This window comes from Alosa pseudoharengus, unplaced genomic scaffold, assembly GCF_046254945.1.
Source record: "Alosa pseudoharengus isolate Yale_2024_CS ecotype anadromous, Long Island Sound unplaced genomic scaffold, YU_APseudo_1.1 YU_APseudo_1.1_scf_28, whole genome shotgun sequence".
NCBI lineage: Eukaryota > Metazoa > Chordata > Actinopteri > Clupeiformes > Clupeidae > Alosa > Alosa pseudoharengus.
The window spans coordinates 1297539-1317351 of NW_027468709.1; the positions used below are offsets into that span (position 1 = coordinate 1297539).

Sequence of the window (19813 nt, forward strand, 5' to 3'; positions counted from 1 at the left end):
GCTAAAATGAATGAAAATGGCACGAGGATGTCAGTGAAAACAAATGCATTTGTATAGGCTTGACGTGCTGGAGGTAGAACACGAATGCAAAACATTGTTTCCAATCGTTTTCTCACTCATAATGGCAATCAATTTGTTACTTTGTCAGATGACAGAAAAAGCAACCCAGCCGCTCCCTTTATCAGACAGCGGTAGTGTGGCAGGGTCACTCACAGCAGCAGGTGAACTTGAATAAGGACATGGTGTTTTTTTTAGTGTTAGCTAGTTATAGACCTAGTGAATACTACTGGTCTTCTTCGAGATTTGAGTCGTGCTATGTCACTGCTCATGACATCAATATTTTATTTATAAAGTGACAGAGGAACCCCGGCCAGGTTGTTGCTCAGATAGGGGAGATTCAGGGCTATAGGTCAATTTGACATGGTGTTTTGACTAAATGTTTTACTGCATATGCATCAGTTTTTTTTTTTGGGGGGGGGGGGGGGTAGTGGCCCCACCAAAGCTCAGACCAAACATCCGCCCCCGTTTTTTGAAACATAACTTTCGACTTCAGTTGAGATTAAAGGAAGCTATGGTTAGTATTAAATTAATTATTCATTTGGATGTCCAGATGTTGCTGTTGCTTTGGATAAACGAATCTGCCAAATTAATACATGTAAATGTAATGTAAAACATCTGTTTTATCTGAAAACTGAGTTACGCTACAGCTTAACATTGGTCCGAACCAACCGTATGAACATACAGTATATATTACAGAAAGTATACCTAACTACAAATGTTTCAGGGAACTCTTCAAAACGTGAAGGTAGAGCTTATGTATAGGCATAACTTAGTTATGCATTACTTACAAACTTTGTAGTGTTACGAGGGTTTCGCAATACAAGTAACAACAACAACAAAAACATTTTACTTGTAAGCTAAAATAATTCAGTGCTGATGAAATATCTTTTGTTGTTTCATTTCTCAATAAATGTGAAAAGTGTCTCATTGTCATAGCAAAGACACTTCTAAGCAACATCACTCAAACAATAGCAAACAGCTACATGTCACATAATTTTGAAACATGCACAGCTGATCATGATTATGCGTTGAATAAGTAAACAATTTACACAAACAATGGATCACTATTGTTTGTGGAAATTGTTTACTTATTCAACGCATAATCATGATCAGCTGTGCATGTTTCAAGGTGTGACATGTCTCATCCAGTTGCTTCATTGAAAGGATTGAAAGGAAATTGTTATTTTACCAAGAATTCTGAGAAGCTCAAAAGAATGAGGATCAGTGAGGAGATATTCCCAGTCTATAGTCTTTTCTTTCAGGTATTTCCAGGTGTGACAGATTATAGCAGACATTGGTTTTCCATATTTCTTGCTTTGTGAGATCACTTTAAGATTCTCTGCCTTTGAAAGAAAAAAAAGTGACAGAGGTAGGCCTATAACATATTTTCAAGTAACAGAGACTATAGAGACGGTTAAATTATAGTCTGCGGAATGAAGATTCCTGTTTGAAAACTGGTCACCTTACCATGTCTTTGACAGACTCTACAGCACACTGAAATAGACATTCTTCCATCACAGAGTCAATATCACTAATGTTACAGTAGTAATTCACTTGTTCCTTGGGATTAGCCTGTTAGAAACAGAAAAGTGTTTCATCATGTTTAAAATCACAGCACTAAACCAAACACAGTAGAAGGCTGGGGAATGAAGCTAACTTCAAGATATCTCATAACTGAACTATAGATAGATACTGTGCCAGCATTGTTTGTTAATGTCAATTATGAATCAAAATATATGGCCTTCTTCTGTGATGACATAACTTATATATATTATGTAAAACTTTCACTCAAAATCTTACCTTTTTTATTGTCTCAGAAAACAGCCTGCTCAATGTTTCCTCCCAGCTCTGTTGCCATGGGGCAGGTATTCTGAGCCCAAAGATCTCTTTCCAAAACTTAAAAAAGAAATGAGATATAGTATTTTATCCATACTGCATGTATACATATGAATATGCCTTTTATTAACACTGAAATGTACAGTAAGAACTAAAGGGAAAAACAGCCCATGACAAAAAAAAATCTGACACACTTTATGTGACACATCCACACATCACCCAGCAAAACAAATATAATTTCAGTTCTTAGACGTTAGCCAATGGGAAGTCATCTTTAATGACATCATCAATCTGAACCAATCTTCACCAACCCTTTTTAGGGATTTTCTCATGGGTGCACGAGGAAGTCATCCTCACTAATACTTCTGAAGTGATCCTTTGGACCAGGTCCAGATTGCAATAAGGTATGAAAGGGATAACGTCTCATGTTCTCCTTCAGCGAACTCTTCCAGTTGAGTTTTAACATTAACCAATGGGAACACTTATACCACAGCACCTAATTGGCGACAATGGAGAAGTGTTCAGCGCCAAAAGCCAACGGCACCGCCAAAACTGTGCCGTTCTGCACTGTTTATCCACTGTCCTGAGAGGGGTGGACATGTTTGAAACTTCCTCATGTGGACTGACCAAGGCTGTGGTCAGTAGGCTCAGAAAGTGGAAGTGCACACTGACAGGGTCTCGTCGTTTGGAGTAGAAATTGAATCCAAGAAACGCCCACCTTTGAGGGGACGTAAGAGAACACAAGCCTGATGACTGTGACTGTTAGGCGATTCTGACTGCAAAATGTAATTTTGAATTCAAAACTTGTGTCTATGCACTTTTCCATTGTGCACTTCAGGTGAGCTCCAGGTTGAGTTCTGAAGAAACACCTATCTATCCTGTTTTCAGTCATCTGTGATATGTCAAATGGCGTGAAGGGGATGTGAAGGGTAGGGTAGTGCAGGGTATGCACTGATTGTGCCCATCCATGTCAGTGATGGTTGTGGAACATGGTTAGTAGTGTTTAAAAAACAGTAGAGGCTTGGCAGCTGCTGTAAGAGGAAGCCAGCAAGGCTCAGAACAGTGTATGGAGGAATCGGTCGCTCGTGGGTTAGAGGCTTCGTTCTCGAGTGATGGTTTGGAACAAGGATGACTTTCTTGCTTTGTACACTTCAATAGGCACTGGCCCACAAACAAAAAATCCCTAAAAAGGGGTTGTTGGAAATTCAGATTGATGACATCACCTGAAGATGACTCCTCATTGGTTAACGTAAGTGAACTCGATTGAAAAATATTTAAGATATGAGATGTATTCTCTCTTCATATCTAATCAACATGTGGATTTCAAAGAATGAAAAATAGCTTAACAAAAAGCACTGAGACATACATCAACTTGTAATTCTTTAGGTTTGGTTGCGTCCTGAATACTTCTCTCAATGTCCCTTTTCACTTCTTGAATTGTTGTCTGGTTGATCACAGCTAGTTCCTTAAAAAAGGAAAAGGGAAAGTATTCATTTATTTTCCCATTAGACACTGTCAGATCCTCTCCTCTATGGTTTTAAGTCAAACCCATGAGTACATAATATAGGAACATAAAATACAATAAAATAGGAATGGTAGCTCTGTGAAAGAAAAATAATATATGTGATTGTGTATGGGTTAGAAAAGATGGGCAATGTAGCACCCCTGCCCCGTTAGCATCACTGTAAAGCCCATTCAGTGAACTGATGTTCTATGACTACTACTGTAAATAGCACTGCCATTGAAATGTGTCCATGGTTCAATTATTTCTTTTTTGTTGAGGGCAAGTCATACAAGTAGACAGTGACATGCATTGATTAAGGGACCAGCTGCAGATTTAGTACATTCAACTAAAAGGATACAAGGATACAAGGATACAAGGAAGTTTATTGTCACATGCATATAGTTACTGGAAGTAAGAAATGCAGTGAAATTAAGTATGGTGTCAGCCTATTTGTGCATTTATGGGGGGGTAAAAAGTGCAGTAGAAGAGGGGTTTAGTAGATTAAGTGGCAAGGGCTGCATAAGAAAGGTGGGGGAGGATTGCGATTGGGGGGGGGCACCAACAAGGAGCACCCAAGAGCAACAGGGGCAAGGAAAAACTCCCTTACCAAGGAAGAAACCTTGGGCATATCCACGGCTCAAGGGGCTAACCCAACTGCCAAGGGTCTTGGTGTGTGTGTTGGGGGGGATGACAAGGGAGATGGGATAGTGTGCTGTGTATGTGGGGAGAGGGCAGTGTGCAATATGTGTGTTGGAGAAGCTTCCTCATGAGACAATGTGCTGTGTATTGGGGGGCGGGGGCAGTGTGCTGTAAGTATGTTGGGGATGTGTGTTGGAGAAGCTTCCTGATGAAATAATGTGCTGTGTATGTAGGGGAGAGGGGGGGGGGGCAGTGTACTGCAAGTATGATGTATGTGAGTGATGACAGTGAAGATGTGTGTGTGGGCGGGAGGGGAGTGGAGCAGTGACTGTGTGTGTGTGTGTGTGTAGTGTGTGTGTGGGTAGGTGGGGGCAGTATGCTGTAAGTATGTAGAGGATGTGTGTTGGAGAAGATCCTGAAGACAATGTGCTGAGTATGTGGGGGGGGGGGGGGGGGGCGGGGGCAGTGTGCTGTAAGTATGTTGGGGATGTGTGTTGGAGAAGCTTCCTGATGAAATAATGTGCTGTGTATGTATGGGAGAGGGGGGGGCAGTGTACTGCAAGTATGATGTATGTGAGTGATGACAGTGAAGATGTGTGTGTGGGCGGGAGGGGAGTGAAGCAGTGACTGTGTGTGTGTGTGTGTATAGTGTGTGTGTGGGTAGGTGGGGGCAGTATGCTGTAAGTAAGTAGAGGATGTGTGTTGGAGAAGATCCTGAAGACAATGTGCTGTGTATGTAGGGAGGGGGGGGGGGGCAGTGTGCAGCAAGTATGTAGAGGAGGCTTACTGTAGCAAGCAGTGTGCTGTATGTATGTGAGGTGATGACAGTGATGATGTAAGAGTGTGTGTTTTTTTGTGTGTGTGTGTGTTGGGGATGGGGACATAAATAATAAAAGACACAGACACAGCATACACTTTCAGCTGTTTTTTTGTAATAACATGCTCCCTATGTTAACACCTGCCTCTCAGATTCAGTGAATCAACAAAAAAACATTATATGACCTCATTGTGTTGTAAGTGCTCCAAAGTCCCCGAGAAAGAGTTTAAGAGCTCCAGTGCTTTCAGGGCTCTTAATGATGGGTCATTTGATTTTGTTGCATCAGTAAATTTCTTAATGATGGCAATGGTTAGACTGAGACAACTCATAGTCTCCTCCTCTGAGATCTCAGATCTGAAATACACACACATACACAGAAATACATGTGTACACATGAACACACACATATACTAACAAACACGCACACACAGACATACACAGTTGCTGAGAAAATCCTGAGTACATGAGTTGAGCTCATAATTTATTGATCAGGTTTTTTTTTGTGATGATGTTCCCTTGATTTTAGTTAATAAATAAATAAGTGAATTAGTTAATTCAGTATATTGAAAATATAAGATAACCAATGAGGTGGCAAATTATTTTCTCCTCATTGGTTTATAAGAAGTTAATTTTGCAAAATTGGAAAAATAAAGATGCACCATCCTTCGAAAATTGGAAAAGATTAATGAAATATTATTTTAATATCGAAAGGACAATGTCGGAAGACAGCAATAAAGAAAAACAATTTGATAATGTATGGAGTACAATTTATGAACCTTTATAAAGAGTGGAGCCATGAGATCGACCAGCTATCAAGGAAAGACACTGTAGCATGTGTGATGACCAATGAGTGTGGGCGTGTGTATGGGTGGGTGGGTGGAAGTATGTAGGAAGAACGATTGGATAGGGTGTGTGCATGAGGGGTGTGTGTCTGAGAACAGGAGTATGAATGAAGGGGAAAAAAATAAAAAGGCCAAAGATCATGAGTAATACCGTATGTTGCAATGTTAGACCTAAATATACAAATGATTTGATGTAAAGCCATGATCTGGTCATATGCTTTGTGAGTTTGTGTGGTAAAAATAATAACAAATATAGCCGCAAGCGGAAATGGCAGGCCCGAGCACCTGCGGGCCGCAACCCTTGACATGTCGGAATTCAACAAAGCACCGACGTGGTGCGTTTGTGAAATGTACATATTTGATGTGTGGGTTATTTGCTTTTGTATTTTATTTTCTGCCACATTTACTCGCTTGGCCAGGTGGGGGCATAATGCAAGGCAGGCCCATTGGGTGTCATCATAATCATAATATATATTAACCTGAGAAATTTCAGACCATTCATTTCAAGCAAAGAACATTTCTGATACACTTTTTGGTTGGCCAGATAATGGCGCTATGTTAGGCATTGAAATTACACATGTGAATATCATCACAAAAATTATATCCAAAATGTGTGTAAACTTTCAGATCAATCATTTAAGGCATTGCCAATTTCTGGCACATGTTCCTGCTTGGCCAGGTGGTGGCGCTATGCCAGGCAGGCCCATTGGGTGTCTGGATATCATCATAACCATAATATCTATTAACCTGAGAAGTTTCAGACGATTCATTCAAAGCATAGAACATTTCTGGCAAATTTCCAGCTTGGCCAGATGGTGGCGCTATGCTAGGCATGTGAATTACACATGTGAATATCATCACAATAGTATCCAATATTTTCCAAAATGTGTGTAAACTTTCAGATCAATCATTTAAGGCATTGCCAATTTCTGGCACATGTTCCTGCTTGGCCAGGTGGTGGCGCTATGCCAGGCAGGCCCATTGGGTGTCTGGATATCATCATAATCATAATATCTGTTAACCTGAGAAGTTTCAGACCATTCATTCAATGCACTGTGACTTTATGACACATTTCCTGTTTATGTGGTGAGATATTAAAACCATAATATATTTCAACATATCAAAAATTCCTTCAAAATTTAACATCAGCAACATCTTGGCATGATGTTCGGCAAATTTCACATGAATCTGACAAACCGTCTAGGAGCAGTATGTTAAAATTGATCATGTGACATCAGTATAATTGTTATTCTTTCTGTTGCCAGTTGGTGGCGCTATGCCAAACATGCATTATGGGCATGTGAATATTATCATTAACATGGTCTTCAATGACCTGTGAAATTTAAAACATTTCAAGCCATGCATGGTGAATTATGACACATTTATTGTTTATGTGGAAGGGTATTAAAATTAATAATTTCGCCATTTCGGCAAATTACAACATATCAAAAAAAAGCTTCACAATTTATAATCAGGAACATCTCGGCGTCATGTATACCAACTTTGACATGAATCGGATCAACCGTCTAGGAGGAGTACGTTAAAATTGATCATGTCCACAACGCACAAAATCTCAATTACCTCACTTCCTGTGGGCGTGGCTAATGGCATGTTAATACAAAAGTTGTTTGTTTTTTGGAGTTACATACACCCACCAAATTTGGTGTGTGTATCTAAAACTATATGCCAACCATAAGTCACAGTGGCATAAGGGGGCGCTATGGAGTTCCTGGGCAACGCCCGGTGCCAAGCTTTTATCCCTGTCTATTCACTGTATCACTTGATGTGTGTGCCAAATTTCATGCGTTTTCACCCATGGGAAGCACCTCCTTTGGCATCATGATTCATCACATATTTCATCACATATTAGTCTGCACAAAATCCCAAATACCTCACTTCCTGTTGGGCGTGGCTAATGCATTGTACATACGAAAGTTGTTCATCTTGGGGAGATACAAACACCTACCAAATTTGGTGTGTGTAGCTGAAAGTATATGCCCACCACGGGATCAGTCATCTAAGGGGGCGTAAGGGGGCGCTAGCGAGTCTCTGGGCCATGCCCGGGGCCAAGCTTTTTTTACCTAGCTGCTTTGTGTGACACCTGATGTGTGTGCCAAATTTCAAGACTTTTCGACTATGTTAACCACCTCAGAAACAGGAAAGCAAAAAAGTAGAATAACAATAATAATAATAAATATAGCCGCAAGCGGCAATGGCGGGCCCGAGCACCTGCGGGCCGCAACCCGTGACATGCCGGAATCCAACAAAGCACAGACGTGGTGAGTTTCTGAAATGTACATATTTGATGCGTGTGCTATTTGTTTTTGTATTTAATTTTCTGCCACATTTACTCGCTTGACCAGGTGGGGGCTTAATGCAATGCAGGCCCATTGGGTGTCATCATAATCATAATATATATTAACCTGAGAAATTTCAGACCATTCATTTTAAGCAAAGAACATTTCTGATACACTTTTTGGTTGGCCAGATGGTGGCGCTGTGTTAGGCATTGAAATTACACATGTGAATATCATCACAATAATGATATCCAAAATGTTTGTAAACTTTCAGATCAATCACTTAAGGTATTGTCCATTTCTGGCACATTTCCTGCTTGACCAGGTGGTGGCGCTATGCCAGGCAGGCCCATTGGGTGTCTGGATATCATTATAATCATAATATCTATTAACCTGAGAAGTTTCAGACCATTTATTCAAAGCATAGAGCATTTCTGGCACATTTCCTGCTTGGCCAGATGGTGGCGCTATGCTAGGCCTGTGAATTACGCATGTGAATATCATCACAATAATGATATCCAATATTTTATAAAGTTTCAGATCAATCACTTAAGGCATTTTCCATTTCTGGCACATTTCCTGCTTGGCCAGGTGGTGGCGCTATGCCAGGCAGGCCCATTGGGTGTCTGGATATCATCATAATCATGATATCTATTAACCTGAGAAGTTTCAGACCATTCATTCAATGCACTGTGATTTATGACACATTTCCTGTTTATGTGGTGAGATATTAAAATCATATCAAATATATTACAACATTCAAAAATACCTTCACAATTTAACATCAGCAACATCTTGGCATAATGTTTGCCAAATTTCAAATGAATCTGACAAACCGTCTAGGAGGAGTATGTTCAAATTGATCATATGACATCAGTATAATTGTCATTCTTTCGGTTGCCAGTTGGTGGCGCTATGCCAAACATGCATTATGGGCATGTGAATATTATCATTAAAATGGTCTTCCATGACCTGTGAAATTTAAAACATTTCAAGCCATGCATGGTGAATTATGACACATTTATTGTTTATGTGGAAGGGTATTAAAATTAATAATTTCGCCATTTCGTCAAATTACAACATATCAAAAAAACGCTTCACAATTTATCATCAGGAACATCTCGGCGTCATGTATACCAACTTTGACATGAATCGGATCAACCGTCTAGGAGGAGTACGTTAAAATTGATCATGTCCACAACGCACAAAATCTCAATTACTTCACTTCCTGTGGGCGTGGCTAATGGCATGTTAATACAAAAGTTGTTTGTTTTTTGGAGTTACATACACCCACCAAATTTGGTGTGTGTATCTAAAACTATATGCCAACCACAAGTCACAGTGACATAAGGGGGCGCTAGCGAGTCTCTGGGCCATGCCCGGGGCCAAGCTTTTTTACCTAGCTGCTTTGTATGACACCTGATGTGTGTGCCAAATTTCAAGACTTTTCGATTATGTTAACCACCTCAAAATATTTGCCAACCACGGGATCAGTCACCTGAGGTGGCGCTAGCGAGTCCCTGGGCCACGCCCGGGGTCAATCTCTTGTTCCTAACTGTGATGCGTAACACTTGACGTGTGTGCCAAATTTCAAGAGTTTTCGACCATGTTAACCACCTCAAAAACAGGAAAGCAAAAAAGTAGAATAACAATAATAATATAGAAAAATAATAATAAATATAGCCGCAAGCGGCAATGGCGGGCCCGAGCACCTGCGGGCCGCAACCCGTGACATGTCGGAATCCAACAAAGCACCGATGTGGTGCGTTTGTGAAATGTACATATTTGATGCGTGTGATACTTGTTTTTGTATTTTATTTTCTGCCACATGTACTTGCTTGGCCAGGTGGGGGCGCAATGCAAGGCAGGCCCATTGGGTGTCATCATAATCATAATATATATTAACCTGAGAAATTTCAGACCATTCATTTTAAGCAAAGAACATTTCTGATACACTTTTTGGTTGGCCAGATGGTGGCGCTATGTTAGGCATTGAAATTACACATGTGAATATCATCACAATAATGATATCCAAAATGTTTGTACACTTTCAGATCAATCACTTAAGGCATTGTCCATTTCTGGCACATTTCCTGCTTGACCAGGTGGTGGCGCTATGCCAGGCAGGCCCATTGGGTGTCTGGATATCATCATAATCATAATATCTATTAACCTGAGAAGTTTCAGACCATTTATTCAAAGCATAGAGCATTTCTGGCACATTTCCTGCTTGGCCAGAAGGTGGCGCTATGCTAGGCCTGTGAATTACGCATGTGAATATCATCACAATAATGATATCCAATATTTTATAAAGTTTCAGATCAATCACTTAAGGCATTGTCCATTTCTGGCACATTTCCTGCTTGGCCAGGTGGTGGCGCTATGCCAGGCAGGCCCATTTGGTGTCTGGATATCATCATAATCATGATATCTATTAACCTGAGAAGTTTCAGACCATTCATTCAATGCACTGTGATTTATGACACATTTCCTGTTTATGTGGTGAGATATTAAAATCATATCAAATATATTACAACATTCAAAAATACCTTCACAATTTAACATCAGCGACATCTTGGCATAATGTTTGCCAAATTTCAAATGAATCTGACAAACCGTCTAGGAGGAGTATGTTCAAATTGATCATATGACATCAGTATAATTGTCATTCTTTCTGTTGCCAGTTGGTGGCGCTATGCCAAACATGCATTATGGGCATGTGAATAATATCATTAACATGGTCTTCCATGACCTGTGAAATTTAAAACATTTCAAGCCATGCATGGTTAATTATGACACATTTATTGTTTATGTGGAAGGGTATTAAAATTAATAATTTCGCCATTTTGTCAAATTACAACATATCAAAAAAATGCTTCACAATTTATAATCAGGAACATCTCGGCGTCATGTATACCAACTTTGACATGAATTGGATCAACCGTCTAGGAGGAGTACGTTAAAATTGATCATGTCCACAACGCACAAAATCTCAATGACCTCACTTCCTGTGGGCGTGGCTAATGGCATGTTAATACAAAAGTTGTTTGTTTTTGGGAGTTACATACACCTACCAAATTTGGTGTGTGTATCTAAAACTATATGCCAACCACAAGTCACAGTGACATAAGGGGGCGCTATGGAGTTGCTGGGCAACGCCTAGTGCCAAGCTTTTATCCCTGTCTATTCACTGTATCACTAGATGTGTGTGCCAAATTTCAAGACTTTTCGATTATGTTAACCACCTCAAAATATTTGCCAACCACGGGATCAGTCAAATAAGGGGGCGCTAGCGAGTCCCTGGGCCACGCCCGGGGTCAAACTCTTGTACCTAACTGGGATGTGTGACACCTGACGTGTGTGCCAAATTTCAAGAGTTTTCGACCATGTTAACCACCTCAAAAACAGGAAAGCAAAAAAGTAGAATAACAATAATAATACTCAATAATAATAATAATAATAATAATAATCCTTACAAAAACAATAGGGCCTTGCGCCCTTCGGTGCTCGGGCCCTAAATATAGCCGCAAGCGGCAATGGCGGGCCCGAGCACCTGCGGGCCGCAACCCGTGACATGTCGGAATCCAACAAAGCACCGACGTGGTGCGTGTGTGAAATTTACATATTTGATGCGTGGGCTATTTGCTTTTGTATTTTATTTTCTGCCACATTTACTCGCTTGGCCAGGTGGGGGCGTAATGCAAGGTAGGCCCATTGGGTGTCATCATAATCATATTAACCTGAGAAATTTCAGACAATTCATTTTAAGCAAAGAACATTTCTGATACAGTTTTTGGTTGGCCAGATGGTGGCGCTATGTTAGGCATTGAAATTACACATGTGAATATAATCACAATAATGATATCCAAAATGTTTGTACACTTTCAGATCAATCACTTAAGGCATTGTCCATTCCTGGCACATTTCCTGCTTGACCAGGTGGTGGCGCTATGCCAGGCAGGCCCATTGGGTGTCTGGATATCATCATAATCATAATATCTATTAACCTGAGAAGTTTCAGACCATTTATTCAAAGCATAGAGCATTTCTGGCACATTTCCTGCTTGGCCAGAGGGTGGCGCTATGCTAGGCCTGTGAATTACACATGTGAATATCATCACAATAATGATATCCAATATTTTATAAAGTTTCAGATCAATCACTTAAGGCATTTTCCATTTCTGGCACATTTCCTTCTTGGCCAGGTGGTGGCGCTATGCCAGGCAAGCCCATTGGGTGTCTGGATATCATCATAATCATGATATCTATTAACCTGAGAAGTTTCAGACCATTCATTCAATGCATTGTGATTTGTGACACATTTCCTGTTTATGTGGTGAGATATTAAAATCATATCAAATATATTACAACATTCAAAAATCCCTTCACAATTTAACATCAGCGACATCTTGGCATAATGTTTGCCAAATTTCAAATGAATCTGACAAACCGTCTAGGAGGAGTATGTTCAAATTGATCATGTGAAATCAGCATAATTGCCATTCTTTCTGTTGCCAGTTGGTGGCGCTATGCCAAACATGCATTATGGGCATGTGAATATTATCATTAACATGGTTTTTAATGACCTGTGAAATGTAAAACATTTCAAGCCATGCATGGTGAATTATGACACATTTATTGTTTGTGTGGAACGGTATTAAAATTAACAATTTCGCCATTTTGTCAAATTACAACATATCAAAAAAAGGCTTCACAATTTAGAATCAGGAACATCTCGGCGTCATGTATACCAACTTTGACATGAATCGGATCAACCGTGTAGGAGGAGTATGTTAAAATTGATCATGTCCACAACGCACAAATTCTCAATTACCTCACTTCCTGTGGGCGTGGCTAATGGCATGTTAATACAAAAGTTGTTTTATTTTTGGGAGTTACATACACCCCCCAAATTTGGTGTGTGTATCTAAAACTATATGCCAACCACAAGTCACAGTGACGTAAGGGGGCGCTATCGAGTCTCTGGGCCATACCCGGGGCCAAGCTTTTTTACCTAGCTGCTTTGTGTGACACCTGATGTTTGTGTCAAATTTCAAGACTTTTCAACCATGTTAACCACCTCAAAATATATGTCAACCACGGGATCAGTCACCTAAGGGGGCGCTAGCGAGTCCCTGGGCCACGCCCGGGGTCAAGCTCTTGTACCTACCTGCGTTGCGTGACACCTGACGTGTGTGCCAAATTTCAAGACTTTTCGACCATGTTAACCACCTCAAAAACAGGAAAGCAAAAAAGTAGAATAACAATAATAATACTCAATAATAATAATAATAATAATAATCCTTACAAAAACAATAGGGCCTTGCGCCCTTCGGTGCTCGGGCCCTAATAATAATAATAATAATAATAATAATAATAATAATAATAATAATCCTTACAAAAACAATAGGGCCTTGCGCCCTTCGGTGCTCGGGCCCTAATAATAATAAATATAGCCGCAAGCGGCAATGGCGGGCCCGAGCACCTGCGGGCCGCAACCCGTGACATGTCGGAATCCAACAAAGCACCGACGTGGTGCGTTTGTGAAATGTACATATTTGATGCGTGTGCTATTTGTTTTTGAATTTTATTTTCTGCCACATGTACTTGCTTGGCCAGGTGGGGGCGAAATGCAAGGCAGGCCCATTGGGTGTCATCATAATCATAATATATATTAACCTGAGAAATTTCAGACCATTCATTTTAAGCAAAGAACATTTCTGATACACTTTTTGGTTGGCCAGATGGTGGCGGTATGTTAGGCATGGAAATTACACATGTGAATATCGTCACAATAATGATATCCACATTTTTTGTAAACAGATCAATCACTTAAGGCATTGTCCATTTTCTGGCACATTTCCTGCTTGACCAGGTGGTGGCGCTATGCCAGGCAGGCTCATTGGGTGTCTGGATATCATCATAATTATAATATCTATTACCATGAGAAGTGTCAGACCATTTATTCGAAGCATAGAGCATTTCTGGCACATTTCCTGCTTGGCCAGATGGTGGCGCTATGCTAGGCCTGTGAATTACGAATGTGAATATCATCACAATAATGATGTCTGATATTTTATAAAGTTTCAGATCAATCACTTAAGGCATTGTCCATTTCTGGCACATTTCCTGCTTGGCCAGGTGGTGGCGCTATGTCAGGAAGGCCCATTGGGTGTCTGGATATCATCATAATCATGATATCTATTAACCTGAGAAGTTTCAGATCATTCATTCAATGCACTGTGATTTATGACACATTTCCTGTTTATGTGGTGAGATATTAAAATCATATAAAATATATAAGTTATCAAAAATCCCTTCACAATTTAACATCAGCGACATCTTGGCATAATATTCGCCACATTTCAAATGAATCTGACAAACCGTCTAGGAGGAATATGTTGAAATTGATCATGTGAAATCAGTATAATTGTCATTCTTTCTGTTGCCAGGTGGTGGCGCTATGCCAAACATGCATTATGGGCATGTGAATATTATCATTAACATGGTCTTTAATGACCTGTGAAATTTAAAACATTTCAAGCCATGCATGGTGAATTATGACACATTTATTGTTTATGTGGAAGGGTATTAAAATTAATAATTTCGCCATTTTGTCAAATTACAACATATCAAAAAAACGCTTCACAATTTATCATCAGGAACATCTCGGCGTCATGTATACCAACTTTGACATGAATTGGATCAACCGTCTAGGAGGAGTACGTTAAAATTGATCATGTCCACAACGCACAAAATCTCAATTACCTCACTTCCTGTGGGTGTGGCTAATGGCATGTTAATACAGAAGTTGTTTGTTTTTGGGAGTTACATACACCCACCAAATTTGGTGTGTGTATCTAAAACTATATGCCAACCACAAGTCACAGTGACATAAGGGGGCGCTATGGAGTTGCTGGGCAACGCCCAGTGCCAAGCTTTTATCCCTGTCTATTCACTGTATCACTAGATGTGTGTGCCAAATTTCAAGACTTTTCGATTATGTTAACCACCTCAAAATATTTGCCAACCACGGGATCAGTCACCTAAGGGGGCGCTAGCGAGTCCCTGGGCCACGCCCTGGGTCAAGCTCTTGTACCTAACTGCGATGTGTGACACCTGACGTGTGTGCCAAATTTCAAGAGTTTTCGACCATGTTAACCACCTCAAAAACAGGAAAGCAAAAAAGTAGAATAACAATAATACTCAATAATAATAATAATAATAATAATCCTTACAAAAACAATAGGGCCTTGCGCCCTTCGGTGCTCGGGCCCTAATAAATATAGCCGCAAGCGGCAATGGCGGGCCCGAGCACCTGCGGGCCACAACCCGTGACATGTCGGAATCCAACAAAGCACCGACGTGGTGCATTTGTGAAATGTACATATTTGATGCGTGTGCTACTTGTTTTTGTATTTTATTTTCTGCCACATGTACTTGCTTGGCCAGGTGGGGCGCAATGCATTGGGTGTCATCATAATCATAGTATATATTAACCTGAGAAATTTCAGACCATTCATTTTAAGCAAAGAACATTTCTGATACACTTTTTGGTTGGCCAGATGGTGGCGCTATGTTAGGCATGGAAATTACACATGTGAATATCATCACAATAATGATATCCAAATTTTTTGTAAACTTTCAGATCAATCACTTAAGGCATTGTCCATTTTCTGGCACATTTCCTGCTTGACCAGGTGGTGGCGCTATGCCAGGCAGGCCCATTGGGTGTCTGGATACCATCATAATTATAATATCTATTAACATTAGAAGTTTCAGACCATTTATTCAAAGCATAGAGCATTTCTGGCACATTTCCTGCTTGGCCAGATGGTGGCGCTGTGCTAGGCCTGTGAATTACGAATGTGAATATCATCACAATAATGATATCTGATATTTTATAAAGTTTCAGATCAATCACTTAAGGCATTGTCCATTTCTGGCACATTTCCTGCTTGACCAGGTGGTGGCGCTATGCCAGGCAGGCCCATTGGGTGTCTGGATATCATCATAATCATGATATCTATTAACCTGAGAAGTTTCAGACCATTCATTCAATGCACTGTGATTTATGACACATTTCCTGATTATGTTAACCACCTCAAAATATTTGCCAACCACGGGATCAGTCACCTAAGGGGGCGCTAGCGAGTCCCTGGGCCACGCCGGGGTCAAGCTCTTGTACCTAACTGCGATGTGTGACACCTGACGTGTGTGCCAAATTTCAAGAGTTTTCGACCATGTTAACCACCTCAAAAACAGGAAAGCAAAAAAGTAGAATAACAATAATAATACTCAATAATAATAATAATAATAATAATCCTTACAAAAACAATAGGGCCTTGCGCCCTTCGGTGCTCGGGCCCTAATAATAATCCTTACAAAAACAATAGGGCCTTGCGCCCTTCGGTGCTCGGGCCCTAATAATCCTTACAAACACAATAGGGCCTTGCGCCTTTCGGTGCTCGGGCCCTAATAATAATAATAATAATCCTTACAAAAACAATAGGGCCTTGCGCCCTTCGGTGCTCGGGCCCTAATAAAAATAAATTTAAAAAAGAACATTTAAACATTTAAACAAAAAATTACCTTGATTTGAGTGAGTCCTTCAGCACTTTAGCAACAGTCGATATCACCCATTTCAGTTTCTGAAGACAGAGGGAGATAATAATAGAATTATGCTATTTGATACATCTTCTGAACATGTACAGATACTCATTTTACACAAAAATATGAATATTGACTGAGTGTAAAATGAATATTTGACAAAGCAATTTGATTATGTTAGCAATCACCTCAATGGGATATGTTTGTATCCATTCAAGAGTTTTAATCAAAAGCACTTTTGGTTCAAGGCACAGGTGTTCCAATAAATGATAATATCCAGTCGTCACAGAGAACATGTCAAAGAGCACAGTTTCTGCAAAAGTAGGATGTTGGCCAAGCTGTTCTTGATGCTTTTGTACCATGTATAAAAGTTCACTAAAAGAGATGTGAAAATAATTTGACATGGGTTATATATACATGTATCTAACCATACATCCACACACACACGAACACACACGAACACACACGAACACACACACACACACACATTTGATTTCTTTATTTGAATCCGCCAATACAATTTCTAACAGAAAGGATTCAAATATTCTCAGAGATGACACAGCTTTGACATTCAAGGGTACATAAAGCATCGCTTACGCCACACAGCAAGACTGTCTATCACAGCTGATATGGAGCAGAATTTTGCCAGCTGTTTAGACTTTCCTTTTGGTAGCCCTGCCAGTCTTAGTCCACTAACAGTCAGTTTGTGGACATGTCTCAAACGTACATGCATAGCCTAATTCAAGCGATGCGATGTTCACGCACGGTACTGCGGGTCGAGCACGCACACACACACACACACACACACACACACACACACACACAAACACACACGTATCCAAATATCCAATATAATTCAGTTACAGTTACCGTATTTTACCGTATTTTCCGGACTATAAGTCGATCCGGAGTATAAGTCGCATCAGTCAAAAAATGCGTCATGAACAGGGAAAAACATATAAGTCGCACCGGACTATAAGTCACATTTATTTAGAAATGTATTTCACAAAATCCAAAACCAAAAACAGAGACTATGTAACTGGACTATTGAGGCCAAAAAGATTCATGTTAATGAAGACGAAGGAGTGAAGGCAGCCAAGAGGAGGGCCGGAAGGTAATTGTAAAGCAAAAGATTCACTGAAAGAAAATGCCATGTGGTACACTGAAATTTAGCTAAAATGTGGAGAATGCAAAGCAATGAAGCTTTTTGGGCGATGTGGAGTCACAAGCTGGCAGCAGATTAAATGCTCAGAAGAGGGAGAGAAAAAGATGCGGTTTTAAAAGGACGTGACCGAAGCAAGCCAGGCGATAGGCCTATAGGCCCGATGGTAATTGTAAAGCAATTTACAAAAGATTCACTGAACAAAAATGCTGATGTGGTACATGAAAATTTAGCTAAAAATGTGGAGAATGCAATAATAATAATAATAATAAAATTAATACCTTCAACTTATATAGCGCCTTTCATGGTACCCAAGGTCGCTTTACAACACATGGATGGGGGGACCTCACTAGTAACCACCACCAATGTGTAGCACCCACCTGGGTGATGCACGGCAGCCATTATGCGCCAGAACGCTCACCACACACCAGCTTGAGGTGGAAAGTGAGGGAGTGAATGAGCCAATTACAGTGGGGGATGATTAGGGGGCCAGATTGAATGAGCCAGGTTGGGAATTTAGCCAGGACACCGGGGAACCCCCTACTCTTAGCGATAAGTGCCATGGGATCTTTAATGACCACAGTGAGTCAGGACCTCAGTTTAACGTCTCATCCGAAGGACGTAAATGCAATGCAATGAAACTTTTTGGGCGATGTGGAGTCACAAGCTGGCAGCAGATTAAATGCTCACGAGAGAGAGAAAAAGATGCGATTTTAAAGGATGTGACCGAAGCTGAGGCAAGCTAGGCGAAAGGCCTATAGGCCCGACGGTAATTGTAAAGCAATTTAAAATATAGCCGCAAGCGGCAATGGCCGTGACATGTCGGAATCCAACAAAGCACCGACGTGGTGCATTTGTGAAAGGTACATATTTGATGCGTGTGCTATTTGTTTTTGTATTTTATTTTCTGCCACATGTACTTGCTTGGCCAGGTGGGGGCGCAATGCAAGGCAGGCCCATTGGGTGTCATCATAATCATAATATTAACCTGAGAAATTTCAGACCATTCATTTTAAGCAAAGAACATTTCTGATACACTTTTTGGTTGGCCAGATGGTGGCGGTATGTTAGGCATGGAAATTACACATGTGAATATCGTCACAATAATGATATCCACATTTTTTGTAAACTTTCAGATCAATCACTTAAGGCATTGTCCATTTTTTGGCACATTTCCTGCTTGACCAGGTGGTGGCGCTATGCCAGGCAGGCCCATTGGGTGTCTGGATATCATCATAATTATAATATCTATTAACATGAGAAGTTTCAGACCATTTATTTAAAGCATAGAGCATTTCTGGCACATTTCCTGCTTGGCCAGATGGTGGCGCTATGCTAGGCCTGTTAATTGCGAATGTGAATATTATCACAATAATGATATCCGATATTTTATAAAGTTTCAGATCAACCACTTAAAGCATTGTCCATTTCTGGCACATTTCCTGCTTGGCCAGGTGGTGGCGCTATGTCAGGCAGGCCCATTGGGTGTCTGGATATCATCATAATCATGATATTAACCTGAGAAGTTTCAGACCATTCATTCAATGCACTGTGATTTATAACACATTTCCTGTTTATGTGGTGAGATATTAAAATCATATCAAATATACAACTTATCAAAAATCCCTTCACAATTTAACATCAGCGACATCTTGGCATATTTGCCAAATTTCAAATGAATCTGACAAACCGTCTAGGAGGAGTATGTTCAAATTGATCATATGACATCAGTGTAATTGTCATTCTTTCTGTTGCCAGTTGGTGGCGCTATGCCAAACATGCATTATGGGCATGTGAATATTATCATTAACATGGTCTTCAATGACCTGTGAAATTTAAAACATTTCAAGGAATGCATGGTGAATTATGACACATTTATTTTTTGTGTGGAAGGGTATTAAAATTAATAATTTTGCCATTTCGTCAAATTACAACATATCAAAAAAAAGCTTCACAATTTATAATCAGGAAAATCGCGGCGTCATGTATACCAACGTTGACATGAATCGGATCAACCGTCTAGGAGGAGTATGTTAAAATTGATCA

General features: G+C 40.2%; 1 protein-coding gene across 1 annotated transcript in view; it reads right to left on the reverse strand.

The window, feature by feature from the left end:
• The window catches only part of LOC143099421 (E3 ubiquitin-protein ligase rnf213-alpha-like), a 351714-nt gene that overhangs the window by 210060 nt on the left and 121841 nt on the right, over nucleotides 1–19813 (reverse strand). The window contains exons 11-17 of the mRNA XM_076262416.1: nucleotides 16794–16980; nucleotides 16588–16646; nucleotides 5042–5210; nucleotides 3263–3361; nucleotides 1861–1956; nucleotides 1528–1632; nucleotides 1250–1403 (exon numbers count right to left, since the gene is read on the reverse strand). Coding sequence (XP_076118531.1) covers nucleotides 1250–1403; nucleotides 1528–1632; nucleotides 1861–1956; nucleotides 3263–3361; nucleotides 5042–5210; nucleotides 16588–16646; nucleotides 16794–16980 — 869 coding nt within the window. The remainder of the gene's footprint in view (nucleotides 1–1249; nucleotides 1404–1527; nucleotides 1633–1860; nucleotides 1957–3262; nucleotides 3362–5041; nucleotides 5211–16587; nucleotides 16647–16793; nucleotides 16981–19813) is intronic.